The sequence below is a fragment of the Tamandua tetradactyla genome, chromosome 5 (genome assembly GCF_023851605.1).
Source record: "Tamandua tetradactyla isolate mTamTet1 chromosome 5, mTamTet1.pri, whole genome shotgun sequence".
NCBI lineage: Eukaryota > Metazoa > Chordata > Mammalia > Pilosa > Myrmecophagidae > Tamandua > Tamandua tetradactyla.
The window spans coordinates 114,597,236-114,614,072 of record NC_135331.1 but is presented as its reverse complement, the minus strand read 5'-3'; the positions used below and the strand labels follow the sequence as shown (position 1 = coordinate 114,614,072).

The window sequence follows — 16,837 nt, the reverse complement described above, 5'->3', positions numbered from 1 at the left end:
TCTATTGTACTTCAGAGATCCAAGCAAGTGGGATTTGTCTTTTTATTAGCTGATTCTGATGGGAGATTTTTCCAGGGGATGTGTTACTTTGCCAAATTTATGATGTCAATCAAGACTATTCCAATTTTGTGGACAGGACTCATTTAATAGTAGATAGTTAAGGGGTTCTGCTTTTGGCCAAATGGTGTTACAGGGTCTGAAACAATCAAAGAAACTAGGCATACATTCTTATACTCATGTATTCACATATACAACTGAAAACCCACTATGTTCCAGGGATTTTAGCTAGTTGCTGGGTGTCGGAAGTAAGCCAGACAAAGTTTCTGTTGTTGTCACACTTAAAATCTAGTGGATGAGATAGATAGTAAATAAAATAATCACTTCCTCTCAGAAGAAAAGCAATGCCACTAATAGCCACTTGGGGTCCTTGTCCTAACAAAACACACAAGTCAGCTATTCCTATATTAGTTATAGAGTGTTTAGATAGATAAATAATTGTATTTATCTTCTTAAACACCTATAAAAGTAAGTAATTGTGACTCTAATAACTTTATTTGTCCTTAAGTATTATAACATTTCTTTATGACCTCCATCAAAGTACACTGATATAACCCATTGGGGTGACAGAATTTATAGTTTGCTTTTGTTTCAAAATGACAGATTGAATCACAAATTGAACTTGAGTGAACTCTGTGGAAGTTATCATCCCAATTTTAAAATTTAAAATTAGTTTGAGAAACTCATTTATTTACTTGTTTGCCAACAAAAACACATCTTTTAAACCAGACATTCTGTTTTAAACCTATTTTCTTTTTTCATAGAGAAATTCTGAACAAATCAAGACAATTATCAAGTTTCTTTTTTTCCTGTTTTTCATCTCAAGGGGTTTTTGATAACTTATGCTTAGAAACATGTTCCTTTGAGTTAATTCCTTAATTTGCTTCTGGACAAAATATTCCTAAGAGTCTACAAAATGAACATAGAGCACATTAAAAATATGGCATGAAAAAACTTTTCTTTACAACCCTAGTTATTGATACACTTATGGTGAGTGGCTTCACTTGGACATTTCGGTTAAAATGATATTGAGATTATCTCTATATCATATCCTCAGGAAATGGAAATGGATTTCAGACTTGGGGAAAAGCTATTAAGGGCACAATAGACATTTGATGTCTGTCTTTCCCGGTAGTTTAATAGCTAATTCCGGTGAACCATGACCTTTTAGTGTCTTGTAATCAAGTATTGGCATTAATCTATTCCTTATCTGTCACCCACCACATTTGATAGTCTCAATCTCTGTTTTCAATTACCAGTCATTAGAGAAGGCACTAAGCAATTTCAGAAGAAAATTCACAGAACCTTTGACCTGTTTTTGTCAGATAACAACTATTCACTCTAGATAAGCTATCTTTCATTGTTTTCAAGATGTAAAGGAGGGTTCTTTGCTATATATTGACTTACTGTAGTCTTTATCACCTTCAGGTGGTTAAAAATGAACTGGTTTATTTTACTGTTGAAGCAGAAGAATTCATGAGGTCACTTAGTGAAATCTGGTGAGATTAGGCTGGTTGACCTTTAGCTGCCAGGCAATCTATAAAACCCACAGATTTTTCCACTTAAGAAAACATGCGTGCTAAATGTTTACCGAAGGGTGATTATCAGACAGTTATGCCATTGTGGAGACTCTTTATAGACAAACATAAAATGTTCTCAAATATTTGTACATAGCTTGAATGAAATCCATTATTTGTATATTAGGTATATTCACTCATCAAAAATATTAAGTAACCATTTTTTTATGCATTTTACAAAATGAGAGAATCAAACGATCTCATTTTCTGTGGGTATTGTAAGGTAATTTTTACAGTTTAATTTTAATACTTAACACATAAAAGATGAATATCTATTTTAAAATTCAAATTAATGTTTCTTTTATAGAATGTCTCTAATAAAAATAAGAAGGTAGCTTTTATAGTTCAGGATACATTGTTGTACTCAAGGATAAAAATAACAAAGTGACTTTATGAACTGATGATTCTGGGCATTATGTGAATGTCAAAATATGTAAATATATGCTAATATTTGATCCTACCATGTAGACATGAAATATCTAAATAAGATATCAAGTAAATGCTATTATTCTATATCTACCCACTATTATAGCAATGTATCCTGATGTTCTTTTTTTTAACTCCACTATAACAAGATTTTTAAGAAGATAATATTAATGCACTTTCTTAAAAGTCATTCAGGGAAATTGTTATTCAGACAATCAAAAGCTGGCATTTAAGTCAGGTAGCAGTTTTATATAATTAAACTTTTATTGACTATTTACTATGTAAAACATGTGGGGTATATGGAGAAATACAAAGATAAGAAAGCAAAGCAAAACAAAAAGAAAATGCGATACTTATTTCAAGTATCTTAATTACTAATGGGATAAATATGAGGTGACACAGTAATTATAATGCAAGAGGAACATAATATCATGACAGCTACTGCTTTTTGAGTACTTGCTATGTTCCAAATACTATGCTAAGATTCTCTCTCTCTTTCTATATGTATGTCTATCCCCATAGAAGTGTTTAATATTTACAACGATACTATGGGGTAGAACTTTTATCTACCTCCCCTCCCTTTAAAAGGTGAGTAAATAAGGATGCAAGGATGTTAAATACCTTTCCCTATATCATACTCTATTAAAAAGTCAGGGAACTAAGATTGAACTCAAATTTTCTAACTCCAAACCTGGCATGCTTAACCATGTCATTATGTCATCTGCATTGTCAAAAGACAGACATAGAAAAAGACATTTGGGGTTCCCAGCAGGAGAAATTATTTGAATAGCAATTTCAAAGTAGTCTTTGTGGCATTGGAAATGGAGTTTTTAAGTAGAGGTAGGATTTGAACCTTTGAAACTGTGAAAAATCATTTTAGTTAGAAGAAATAGAGTGCAAAAGCATCAGATTGGGAATGGGAGATGATTTTTGAGGAATCATTAATCAATTCACTTAACTCTCTTTCAAAACTATTTGTTGAGTGTTAATCCTGTATTGACCATTGTACTCAGTGTTTTTTATCTTAGTAAAGTAAATTCCTTCCCTTAATTACTAGACTATAGGATGTATTGAAGTGAATACTGGAAAATATTGATCAGAACCAAGTAAACTTTTACTGTTGATCATATGCTACTATTGACCACCGGACACCATAACCATTACTGTAGTGTTAAGAGACTCTCAGGACTTCTAGAATGTAGAGTTTACCATATTCTTGTATCCATTTATAAAAAACATGTACAAATGCATTCGCTGACTAATGAATAGGACCAAGTTTATTGTCCTCAGTGGATCATCTATGAGGGATGCCTTGCGATGTGATACATTATGGTAACCACATATCTTTGCTTCTATTTATTTTTCTCTTAAGATACAACATAGATAAGTAATAATTCTATGAGTAATTTCTTAATGATTTTTGGCACTCAGCAGCAAACAATGATCTGGATTCTTTCAACAGCTGGCCAGACTCCTGGGAGAATGCTATCTTTGCCTTGCAGCTACCGATTCTATTTGTGTCTTCCAAGTTACAGCTCTTATGTGGGAGATTGAGTGATTGCTCATGAATGCATCTTTTTAAAACTGCAGATAAATCACTAAATAGATAAAACTGAAATCCTCTGTTAATTAATTATACTCTTCAGATATTGTAGACATGAAAATATGTGGCCCAGCTTATTTCTATCCAATATCTATTAATGATGAAGTCATTCAGAGAGGTATCTGGTTGGAAAAACACCACTGCAGTCATTAACTTCTGTTAAGCTTTAACCTCAACAATAAAAGGCTTCAGTGTATGTCTTTAAATGCAAGTTTAATCCTTGCAGAACTTTGATAATTTAGGACATCTAGGATATAGTTTGGTGCTTATATGAAAGCAATACTGTTTTTTTTCACTATCAGTGCATTAATCATGGAATGTGAAGCTTTCGACTTATATTTCACCTCCTGTATGCTTTGATCTTATCACTTTTTAAAACAAAAATATAATACTGAATTATTTCTCTGGTTCTGTCAGGGTAGTTCAGTTTTCAGTTGCTTTAGGTAGCTCCTTAGTTTCATATAGACGGAAATATTTTGAATGCACAACACACTGCTCCCTAGAACAAGAAGGAAGTATATTCATCCCCATCACTGTGATCATCATTTGGGTGGTAAACTGTTTAAGTCTTGTTGCAATTTTGATGGTTTATTATCTGTGAGTTTGCATGTGTTTGTGTGTATGTGTATAGTAAAGCAGCTACCTTTTTTTTTTTTCTGAGAGCTCTGTAGGCAACCATTAGCTCCCATCTCCAATAAATAAATAAATTTATCTTGATGGACTTATTTGGAAGGAATAATTTCATGTACTAATACTAGATATGATTCTATGATCCCCTTCATAGAAATACATAAAGTTAATCACTGTAAGTTTTACCTTTTCTTATGTTTATGGTGATATTCATTGGCTTACATCTGGTAATCTTTAAAGCATGTATGTATCAGATATGGTAATGAAAGAAGAACATATGGCATTGATATAGTCAATATATGGTTGCTTGGCAAACTTTAGCCCATTGATCTTGTAAGATATATCAGAAGATAAAAAAATATCTGTTTGGGAAGGTTGTTGTGTTCTTTTTTTCAATACAATTTTCATAGGTGAATTGATTGATAGGTTCTTCTTCAATTTAGCTCTATTTGTTTCTAAAAACTCTATCCCACTCACGTGAGATAAATGGTATTTATGGTCTGGATTAAAGGAATGGGGTATACTAGAGAAAGGCATACACTTCATCTCAGTAATCTTAAGACTAGGAGCATCATATCCCCCTTTACAGATCTAGGTCTGGCTTAAATGAATTCCACTGTTTCTTGTTGCTATTGTTGTTCAGTATTTAAGAGACTTTTCTATCACTGAATAGGAATGGTTTTTACTGAGTCTTGCACATTTCCACCTGGTAATAAAGATTTTCTTACCTATGTATTAAAAATCATTCATGAAACTAAGTGCATTTAGCTGCTGGAACATAGACATTAAATAATTAATTGAAATAATTAAATAATTGACATTATGTGAATCAATAAAACAAAAGTAACAAACTTTTTTTCAGAATTTTTTTCTTCTTCTTTACTAGTTTATCTTTTAAACCATTTAGCATAGCAAAGAATTATTGCACATTATAATATATGGAGAATGAATGGTTACTATTTCCCAAAAATTTTTACAATTTGAGTAATAGAGATCCTTCTCTTTTTCATTTGTTTTGGTGGTTTTGCATTTAGTGGTGGTTCCAGCAGAGAAAATGTTGGGGGATAAAGGGATCCAGTTGGTGAGTTAAATGTATTTCAAAATATGGTCATAGTAAAAGTATGACATTGCAAACTAATAAAGATATGATGTTACTTTATATTAATTCAAGTTACTAATATGTTCACTTGTTTATGCATAGCGTTTCCTTAAATAAGAAATGGAATCAATAATAAACAATTGTATATAATACAACATGTTAGTTCAGACAAGTAGGGGCTGTTCTAGGATGACCAGAGTCTAGAGAGAATGAGATCCCTTCTAGAGAAGGAGCATCAAGGAGGGAAGAGGAGAATGAAAGCAATGAAAGAAATCAGCTTTCTAAGAAGTAATTGTGATCATTTTAAAAAATTTCACCTTCAGAAAAAAAAAAAAACACTTAGAGTTGTGTTGATGAGGGCTTGGGAATTGAAATCTTGACCTTAGGGTGAAATCTGTTCTCTCCCAATTTTAAATTGTGCCCTCATGGGCAAGTAACAGAAATTTATGGACATACGTAGGGTTGTGAGGATTAAATGAAATAAATGCCAAATAAATGACAGTTAAATAAATTACTATGCCTACAGTCAATAGTGGGAGTACGAGAGGACAATGCTGAGGTTTAATACTTTAGAAAGACAGTGGAAGAGAGGCATTGTATATTGAATAAAGTCACCCACACAGATATGTGTGCAAGTCCTAATCCCTAGTTCTGTGCATATAAATCCACTGTAACTAGGATGTGTTAAGATGTTATTATTTAAAGTGGGGGTAGGCTGAATCAGGGTAGGCCCTCATCCAATCCAATATAACTGGAATTCTCATAAGCAAAGGAAATTTGGATGTGGCAGTAGGAGTGAGTAAGAAACAGAAAGAGATAAATTGTTATGCGACAGGCAAACGTTGCATTATGGGTGGCCAGCAAGCCACCATCAGAATGTTTCAGACTTCAGAGAAAGCCTGATCCTGCTGACACTTTGATTTCAGGCTTCTGGCCTCCAAAATTGTGAGAAAATAAATACCTGTTGCTTAAACCAACCAGTCTGTGGTATTTTGATACAGCAGACCTGACAAACTAAGACAACTTTTGGTGCCGAGAGGTGGGCTGCTGCTGTGAAAAATACCTAAAGGTGGAAGTGGCTTTTGAATCAGGTAATGGGTAGAGACTGGAATAATTTTGAGGTGCTGGATAGAAAAAATGTAAATTGGCTTGAAAAGTTTGTTAATGGAGATATGGACATTAATGGCAATTCTGGTAAAAGCTTAGAAGGAAATGAGGAGAGCTATAGAGACAGTATCTGTCATCTTAGAAGGATACATGAACAGAATGTTGGTAGAAACACGGATGTTAAAATTGCTTCCAGTGAGGCCTAGAAGGAATGTGTTATTAGAAACTGGAGGAAACGTGATCCTTGCTATAAAATAGCAGATAACTTGTTTGAATTATGTTCTAGTGTTGGACTGAAAGTGGAACTTGTAAGCCCTTGTAGTTGAGATTTCCAAGCCTAGTTTCTCTTTGCAAATACAAGGGAAAGAAGACAAGCTGAGGACTGAATTGTTAAAAGGAGCTAGCACATGATAATCAGGAAAATTCTCATTCTATCCAGATAGCATCCTCTGAGAGTAGGGTCAGAAGCAGCCCCAAAAGGGCTGTCCTTGAGTTCCCTGGAGGTGTTTCCAGAAAACAGGGCTCTGCATGAGAGTGTGGCTAAAAAACAACTTGCTAAAGAGAATAGGTATATGACTCATGGATCCAATCAGTCATCTCAGATAAGTCAAAAGGATGGAGATGCAATTATCTAGGATGGATCTGTAGAAGACCCTTTTTGTCTCATGGCTTGGGTACTTGAATTGCATAGAAGACCAACAAGCCTTCTGAGAATTTTGTATCAGAGAAACACTGCCAGCCTAAACTGAAAGTTACAGAAACACAATGAAATGAGGAATGACTTCACGGGCAGAACCACGGAAGCAGAGGTCTGGGTTGAAGAGATCTCTGCAGGTCAGGAGAGAGGAGTCATTGTCCTGGTGAGTTGGAAAAAGTTTGGCCACCACTTCAGTGTTCAGAAAGAGTGAGGTTACTGTCCTCGTGCTCAGAGAGGCTTGAGCCTCTGCTCCAGGAGGCTAGAAGATGAAGCATGGAGCCACAGATTACTCTCAAAATTGTAATCTAATGGAATTTGGTTTGCTGGGTTTTGTATTTGTTTGGGACCCATGTCCCTGTTTTCTTTGCAATTTATCCCTTTAGGAATGAGAATGTCTATCCTATGCTTGTCCAATTATTATACTTTAGAAGGAGGTAACTTTGTTTCTATCTTTCACAGGGCCACAGAAGTAGAGGAATTTTGCCCCAAGATAATAATTGATTTTGATGAGATTTTGGACTTGGAGTTCTTACTGAAATGGCATAAGACCTTTGGAATGTTAGGGTGGGGTGAATTTATCTTGCATATGCTAAGAACATGTCTTTTGGAGGTCAAAGGGCAAACTGTAATGATTGAATCATGCCCTCCACAAAGACATGTTTAAGTTCTAACCCCAGTCCTGCAATGTGAACCCATTTGTAAATAGGATTTTTGAAGAAGGTGAGGCCAGATGGAATGAAGATGGGCCTAAATACAGTATGACTGGAGTCCTTATAAGCAAAGAACATTTTGACATAGTACAGGTGTAAGTAGGAAACAGAAGGAGATAGATCGGCATGTGACAGAGGCAGAGTTTGCTGCAGACTTTGGAGATGGCATGGCCTGCTGATGCCTTGATTTTGGACTTCCAACCTCCAAAACTGTGAGACAATAAATTCTTGCTGTTTTAGCCAACCAGTCCGTGGTATTTTGTTATAGCAGCCCTGGCGAAGTAACACAAGAAGGAACCAAATTTTGGTCCATTCATGAAATCTTTCATTGAACCAACATTTCTTACAAAATATCTGGATTAGGCCTTGAATTGTCTTGGCTACTAATTACATATTGGTGTATGTAATTTATTCTTTAGTTTATTGTACACTTTTTTTTTTGCTTGTGCTGCTGAAAGACATGGCTTAACTGTACTAATAATGAACTAATCTTTAAGTCCAGAGCCATAGGATGTTGTTATGTAGGTGGTATAGATACTGAACAAAGATTTATAATGGGTATTAAGAGACAGACATCTGTTACCACCAAGCTGTCATCACCCAATTTATCATGCTTAAATCAAGGATATTAATATTTGCCACCTCCCTAGCATTGCCCTTTGAGGTAACCTAGATTACCTTGTCAAATATTTGTGGGCATCATTAGGATTGTGAGGCTATATAAATACCAGTCTTATTCCATTACTCACTCCAAGATGTCTCATGGAACTTAGTGGTGCAATTATGATCCAAAGCAGTGGGATATGGGAATTTGTATCACTGGACAAATCTTCAATGCAACTTTATTCTGTGTGGTATATTTAATATAACACTTTATTAAAATCTTTGAAAATTGGTCTCCTTAAGGGTTTAAGTTAAATTGTCTGGGTTAGAAAACTGAAATTTTATAATAACAAATGAAATTCTAGCTTTCCACTTTATTATACTAACATCTCACAGGGGATTCCAGAATAGTAAATGATTTTACATAGTATGAATTCAATACTCATCCGCATTATGCAGGTGCATGCTTTAGATTGGATCCTAAGAACCTCAGGGCTTAGCCCTTATTTCCAGGAATATAGATTTTTTTGTCTACATTTAAGAAGTAAAACTGATTATTCACAAAGAAAAATTGAATGATGATTATCACTTAGAATTTTGTATACTGGCTTTCAAAATGGAGAAAATGTATTTTGTGTGGCTGGTTGATGTTTATGTTGTAAAGCATGGAACCCTTTGGCAGGGGCTGGGATAGGGCCCTCTAGTCAAACACATTAACATTTTGCAGCAAAGCAGTAAATATTCAGTGGGATAAAGCCTCACAAAGGTTAATTTCTGTTTCTTTTGCCAAATGAGCTTGAAACTAAATTTTAATTTTTCAGAGCTTTTTGGAGTCTAGACTTGTGAATATGAGCTTTTAGATTTGTATTAAAGCATAAATGTGAGTAAAATAGGCAAAGTAGTAATTAATGAAGAGAAGCAGCGTATCTTGATAGTTTGCTGGCACCAAACACCTGGGTTCAAGGGCTTTGGCAAGGTGTTTACTCCTCATGCTTCTTATGCTTCTTCATCTTCAAAATGAGGATAATAAGAAAAAGCTACCTCAAAGAGTGTTATAAAGCATGAGAAGTTAATACTTATAAAATGCTTAAAGCAGTGCCTGGAATATAATAAATGCTTTCAAAACACTTTCACATAATGTTATCTACTTTGCTTAAAGTTAGAATCAGAAAATAGTAAGAATACATAAATTTAGTTTTCTGAAAATAAAAATTATGACTGGTTAATATTCATAGATGTGCATTCTGCTATCAGACATACAGTTTGAAGGCATTGTCTGCCTTTACACTTTCCCTTTCATAGGGCTCAGTCAGAAGAATGGATGCAAGACTGAAGGAGATGCAACCTTCACTGACACCAGCAGAAGTTTAGACAGAGAAAAGCTTTAAATTATGGAATAAAATTACAACCTAAGAATGGGGTTTTCTTCCCTATTTGGGAAGATGTTGACTAATGACCTCTGTGGGAATGGACCTCTATTAGGGCCAAATTAATGATACTTTAAAAATAAACCTGCACAGAGAATGTGAAGTGGTATGTGTTAGGTGAGTCAGATAGCCTAAGGAGCACCAGCCTTGACAAGCTCCATGGGATAAAAATGCCTCAAGGTGTAGCTTACATTTTCTTGTATATTGGCTGAGGCATCTGAGACGAGAATAGAAATGAGCTCCATGATTTCACAAACCATCTTCTATTCTTCTGGGGAAAATTAACCCAAGACTATTTTGGAGGATAAAGCCTAAGATTTGTGGGTTACATTGCCATGAGCTTCCTCTCTGACGAGAACCCCATTTGGTCCTGGTATACAGAATTCTCTCAGCCTCAGCTCCCCAGAGTCATACATGGAGAAACATGGCCCTCTCCTTTCTTCCCTGTTTTTAATGCTTCCTCTATTTTAGTATACCATGTTTCATACATTTACAGCAATTTTGACATAATTTCAATTAATCTCATACAGACATTTTTAAAAATTTTGAAACTTATGGAATCCATTTATGTGGTATACAGTTTTTATCTTCTTGTAATATTTCAGCATAAAATATCTCACTGGAACACTAAAAAAAAAAAAACATTACTATAGTACGTAACTGTGGAGCCACAGAATTTTCAACTGATATTTTTATAGCCCTTCCCTATATTATTATCATGAGTAACTGAGATTTTGAGGACCCTACCAGTATTGCAAAATTTAACTCCATCAAATGAAATTGCATTTCTACAAATGGGCCCTTTGAATAGGTAGTAATTTAAGAAAGTTTTGGTACTCACTAGATAAAGGCCATAACAGACTACCTTAAAAAAAAAAAAAAAACAGGTTATATAATAATATGCATGATACCCAGTGCTTAAAACTCTTCAAAATTCCTTAGTATTCCCAAGAGAAAAGGTTCTCTGGCTTAACTTGGTAGGAAGGTTGCTGATGGGTGAAAATATGTTCCCCTCTCAATTCTGAGTAAGAACAAAACAGAGGTCTTTGGGAAACTCTGTGCTGCACCACGGGGTAAAGAGGTTAGCAATCTCTAGGAATTCATGAAAGTGCTATTTTTTTATTAAAAGAAAAATGAAGGAGAAGAAGAACAATTCACTTACTGAAAGGAGATAAAAATCTCTTTGGGAGAAGACATTTTAGAAATAACATTTCTTGTAGGAATTAATTTATTTCATTTACTGACCTTTGAAATGTCATAAACAAAGTCCTTAGGTACCTTCACTTCCTCAGCCCCCCTCCCTGTTTTCCTCCTGGGGTCATGATAAATCTCACTGCTGAATTCACCTGGAGCTCTGGAGGTTTCTATAACATATTCCTAATTCATGTATGAGCCTTTCTGTGTTCTGGTGCTTGATACATATTACTAATCATTTTACAACCTTCACTTTAAAAAAAAATTTTTGGATAGCCTTTCTATTTAGGATTCTGGAATTTGTATAAAACCCCAATGGGTTTTTTTTCTTTCCTTTTGAACTAAGGCAGTTGGTTTGTGGAATTTCCTTTAACTGGAAACACGTATGAGTCTGTGGTTTTTCTGTTTTCCCAGTTTCATAATATCCTACTTGTCTTTATTTTCAAAAGCTGGAGAATTTACCATTAATTTCCATATTTTATAGAGGACTAATTTTTTCCTTTCTTTTTTTTTTCAGTTGAAAGAGACAAGGATTTTTCTCACCAGCGAAGGCATTATAAAGAATTTCGGTTTGATCTTACTCAAATTCCTCATGGAGAAGCAGTGACAGCAGCTGAATTTCGGATATATAAGGACCGGAGCAATAATCGATTTGAAAATGAAACAATTAAGATTAGCATATATCAGATCATCAAGGAATACACAAATAGGTATCAACTTCATATCTAATGTATTATCCTAGCAAAAGAATGATAAATCGTCATGAAACCCACTCATAATCCATGTGATCTATCAAAACATGGACTCTTTGGGTATAATGGCAATCCAAGCCCACTAGAGACACATAGCCCTTTCCAGGGTAATTGGTTCGAAAAGTTCCTCTGCTTTCTATAACTCTTCCCCACTCTTGAAACCAATTGTGTACTAAATGATTTCATGCATCTCCAGAAATGCTTTTTTTTTTTTTTTGTATGCTGCATTGTGGGGGTCACATTTCATTCTTTTTCCATGTGGGTATCCCTTTATTGTTGCACCATTTGTTGAATTTTTGTTTGTTTATTTTGCTTGTTTGTTTGGGAAGTGCATGGGCTGGGACTCGAACTTGGGTCTCCCACATGGCAGGCAAGAATTCTACCACTGAACTACATTTGCACTACAATAAATGCTTTGTATTGCCTACTCTCACGTTTTTAAAATTTGTCTTCCACTCCAAAAAATTTCCATTTTATTCCTTCTATGTGAAATTTACAATTAAGACAATTTATATCACCCTGGTGTTCTGTACGTTAGAGACGAGTACTTTATTTTTAACTGGTATAAATATAAATTGTACATGTGTGGTTATGTGTATTTTGATGTGAGACATTTGTATGTGCACTGGTTCTGACAGTTAATCTGTATGTCATCTGTTTATAAGATACATCTGTTTATAAGATACTTAATTCAAAATGGTACAATATTGGACAGGTCATCTGGAATGCTAAATGTATGAAAACCACTGTCAACAATTACTACAAATGAATCATCAAATATGAGTCAAATAGGAAGCATAGCCATGTTCTTTGACCTTTCACCCAGTGCAGAAATCCCTTGGGCAACATCTGTAACAGGTGATTAGCCAAATTTGTTGGACAGCTCCTTTATGGTGTTTATAACTTCCATTGGAATTTTGTGTTGATGTGAAATCTCCCAGAAGTTTCCTTTCATCAGATCTAGATATTTGCTTTGGTGAAATACCATGTCCTTTTTTGATTAGGGAAATGTTTAAAGACAGATTTTATATGCCTCTAAAGCCACGTTTCTTCTTGTTGAATATATCTGGTTTCTGACATTTAGATTTTTCTTAGTTTTCCATTGGATGAGAGTTTCTCAGTGGATGTGTCATAGGACACTAGTCCCTTAAGATTCTCAATGAAGAAAAATAATCAAAAGCTTCCAAGATCAAATGTGTTTGAAAATGCTACCTGTTAGACCATCTTCTAGGAAATTTGCAACACAATTAGAATATTAGATGATTAGAAGTGCTATACCATAAAGCTACCTGTTGATTTCATTTTATCCAGTTTTCCTTCAAATTATTTGGCTATAGGATATTTTTCTTTGGGTGTAGAATACTTATTAATGTTCTGTGACACACTAATTAAGCAGGACGCTGATCTACAGGCAAAGTTATTCTTAAGAGTAATAAAAAAGCAAGGCAGAAGAAATGGGTTTCTTCTTCGGCTCTAATCTTGCTACCTATATGTCTATGGGTGAGTTATTTAAAAAAAAAACACTTTAATTCAGTCATTCTAATTACAAAAGGAGAATACTAATATTATTTTCTCATAATCAGAGCCTGGGATATATAGTCAAAACTATAATATACTATTGTTACAGCTAATGGTGATATCTTTTAAAATTATGATGCAGATTAAAAATAATAACCCCATATATTGTTCAGTTATATTTCATAGCTAACAACTTGTTTATTTATAAATTTCTTTTTGTCTTTTTCCAAACTTGAATTATGAGCTCCTTAAAATTAAATGATGTCTTAAGATAGATAAATTTTTATCTTTAGCAATACTACTTTGCTTGATATAAATTAGTTTCCAAAGTTATGATTGTTATTCATGATCTGGATACCACTCCCATCAACATGTCATAAAATGTTTCCATTATTTTTATTTTTGCTTGGTCATAATATATTTTTATGGATGTTAAATTTGTATTTGATTATCTAACATGTCCTAGTATCTTTCATGGGAGTCATTTGTTCTTTCAGAATGGGCCAAACCTAAGTATGAAATTTTACAGGATCACAAAATCCCCAACCTTTATCTTGATCCTTTGTTCTATCCACTCAGTATACTTTTGAATGTCATCCAATGGACTAGCTGCCTGTCTGAGTTTTCTTTCATCTCTCTATTTCTAAGGATGTGAATTATATAATTTAAGATATGATAAAAATGACGAAAACACAGACCCAAAAGTAAAATCTATTGAAAATAATTTGTAGATTCCTTTCTGAATGAACCTCTGTTGATTTTAACTTAATAATAAATTTTAGAGCATTTCTGTATATTGATGCTTGGCTTAGGTTTTATAGTTTTTTGGAATTCTCATGCTACTGAAAAAAAAAAAGAAATTGGGCACCTGTTTGTTTTGAACCTCTTGTATTTCTCTAATTATACCTGACTTTAAAAACAGTGCAACTACACCTACAAATTCTTTAATTGTTCTTGGGTATAATTGGGCAGTATATGGAGATACAATGTAATTTAAAGAAGATAGGTATTTACTTTCAAAGTCTTTATTTTAACATGTGTTTAACCTACTCTTAGACCCAAGATTTACTGATATTTTCCCAAATATTTTAAAAATGATTTCTAATGTCAAAACACATGTATGTCTTTGCTTGGTATTCTCTTGCTTTGCTATTCTAAACTCTGAAGTGGCATAATACTTATATGAATTTTATAAAATTCAATTCAGTAAATTCAATTTAACATTAACTCAGTTCTACCAAGTCTATATTTTTGAACTTCTACTACTAAGCATTATTGTATACATATTTTGAGTCCCATCCCCTAGGGTTGTGTCATACCCAATCTTATCTGTGGTATTTGCTATTGTGTAAAGGCTTTTTTCTTCCATTTACCTCTTTCAATCTCCAAATGTATGCCAACTCACACATGCATACTCTACATTTCAATTTTACATACCTTTGATTAGGTTAGAGAATCTCTGGAAAACAATCTTTCCTTGTCTTTGAAACAGGCATTTATCCATTGCCCTGGCACTCTCAGTAGATTCAGAATTCACTTTTTATTCCCTCTTTTCTCTTCCAAAGAAAAATTTTTAAGACATACATAAAAACACCATACCTACCTTGTAGGGTACTTCAGGTTTCTACATGAGATTTCAAAGTTACTGTAGAAAATAATAATTCACAGCAATAGGAGCACGAACTTGGTATTCCAACAGATCCATATTCAAGTCTGAGTTTTACAATACCAGCTGGGTGACTTGGGGAAAATGCTATACCTCTTGGAGTCTCAGTTTAGGAATCTGGAGAGAATAGAAACAAAAAGCAAATGGCAACAAAAAGTTTGCAGATGATTTGGAAAGGGCTAATGCTTATCTCAGCACAAAGACCCTATCTGATGCTTAATATATGTATTTGTATAACTTTTATAGGAGTGTCTGTTTTGCTGACTTTTAGAAGATTGCATACATAGGGGAAACAAAAGCATGTGAGTTTTATAGTAATAGGAGCTACCACTTGTTGACCACCTACTTTCATGTAAAGGTAACATAAGTAAAATGATGCTAGGTCTTTATAAAAATTAATTATTATATGATCTCTGACCTATGCTAAAGGAATTTATATCTTTTGATATTTAGTAATAAAATGAACAGCACCCAACTTAACAGTAATACTTTTGGAGCTGTTAGTGTACCCCAGAAGCACTAGTTTTAGATAAATATCCAAGCTCCTCTTTAATATATACTTGAAGAAATATGGGGATAGGGTGGGGGACTTCTTATTTATGAGTTTATGTTATGGATATATCAGGAATATAGACAAAGTTTCATAAATAAGATTTGAAATTTTTTCATAAAAAATTTATGAGTCTATATTATAGAAATATAGGCAAAAATTCAGGTAAAATGCTTAGCAGTATTATGACTTGCATTTGCCAAAACTGTAGACATCTACAAATTCACAGAAGAGGGAAAAATTATCCTCCAAGTCCTAAAAGGGTATCACATAGCAAATAATAACTGTAGTCTTTAAAAAATGTGCAGACTGTAACATTAATTGAACAAGAGTAAAAAACACAATCAATATATATTTTAGATTAGGAAATGCACTAGTCAAATTACAAATTTTGTACTAAAACATTTTTTGCTTTGGTCTTATAAATAAGTTAAAGTTTTAACATATGTATTACCATCTATTTTCAACACTGCGATATTGACATTCCTTTGCTCTTCCTCAGGCAATGACATTTTTTAATTTGTACATTTAGTCACTATCATTGTACACTCTAGGCATAAATTGTAAAAAAAAATTATAATTTGATTAGAGCATTTCAGATGATGAATTTCCAGATGATGAAGCAACTTTATGTACCTTTACAAAATAGCAGTCCCAACCTTTCCTATGTAGGACATGGAACTGGTGAAAAAGGAAACAAAACATCAGGGATTACAAAACTTTCCTTTTTTCCCCCATAGAAGATGAAGAAAAACAAATATTTTTTCCATTAATAGGAAATTTTCTCGAAAATTTGAAACCTTGACTTTAATTCTCTGAAAGAGGGAACAAATAGCTTTAAAAATACAACATTTATATATCATCACAGTTAAAATATTCAATTTGAGAAGGTAATTTAAAGTTCCAATTAAACGTTTTCTTTTTAAACTTTCTGTTTAAACTTTTTTTGTGTTAACATTGATAATTTTGATTTCTTATATTATTCAAATCAAGAACTAAAACCAGAGGTAGGAAAAGCAACTAATACCTCTGTGTATTTTCAAAGCCATGTTGAATCCTTAGAAGTTTTGTTATTAAACCTGAACGTTTTTATCTACTTTGTATTTTGAATTAAACTCAGAAACAGATGAAAAGTCAGTGCAGACTGTATTCTCTAAGCCAAATGTGTTCGAGCGCATACATATTACCACATACACACAGATCACTTCCCTTAAGGTATTG

The 16,837-nt window shown here is 33.7% G+C and overlaps 1 protein-coding gene across 1 annotated transcript in view; it reads left to right on the top strand.

The window, feature by feature from the left end:
- Positions 1 to 16,837, top strand: part of BMP5 (bone morphogenetic protein 5) — a 122,997-nt gene that overhangs the window by 52,070 nt on the left and 54,090 nt on the right. The window contains exon 2 of the mRNA XM_077162120.1: positions 11,648 to 11,840. Within this exon, the coding sequence (XP_077018235.1) occupies positions 11,648 to 11,840 (193 nt within the window). The remainder of the gene's footprint in view (positions 1 to 11,647; positions 11,841 to 16,837) is intronic.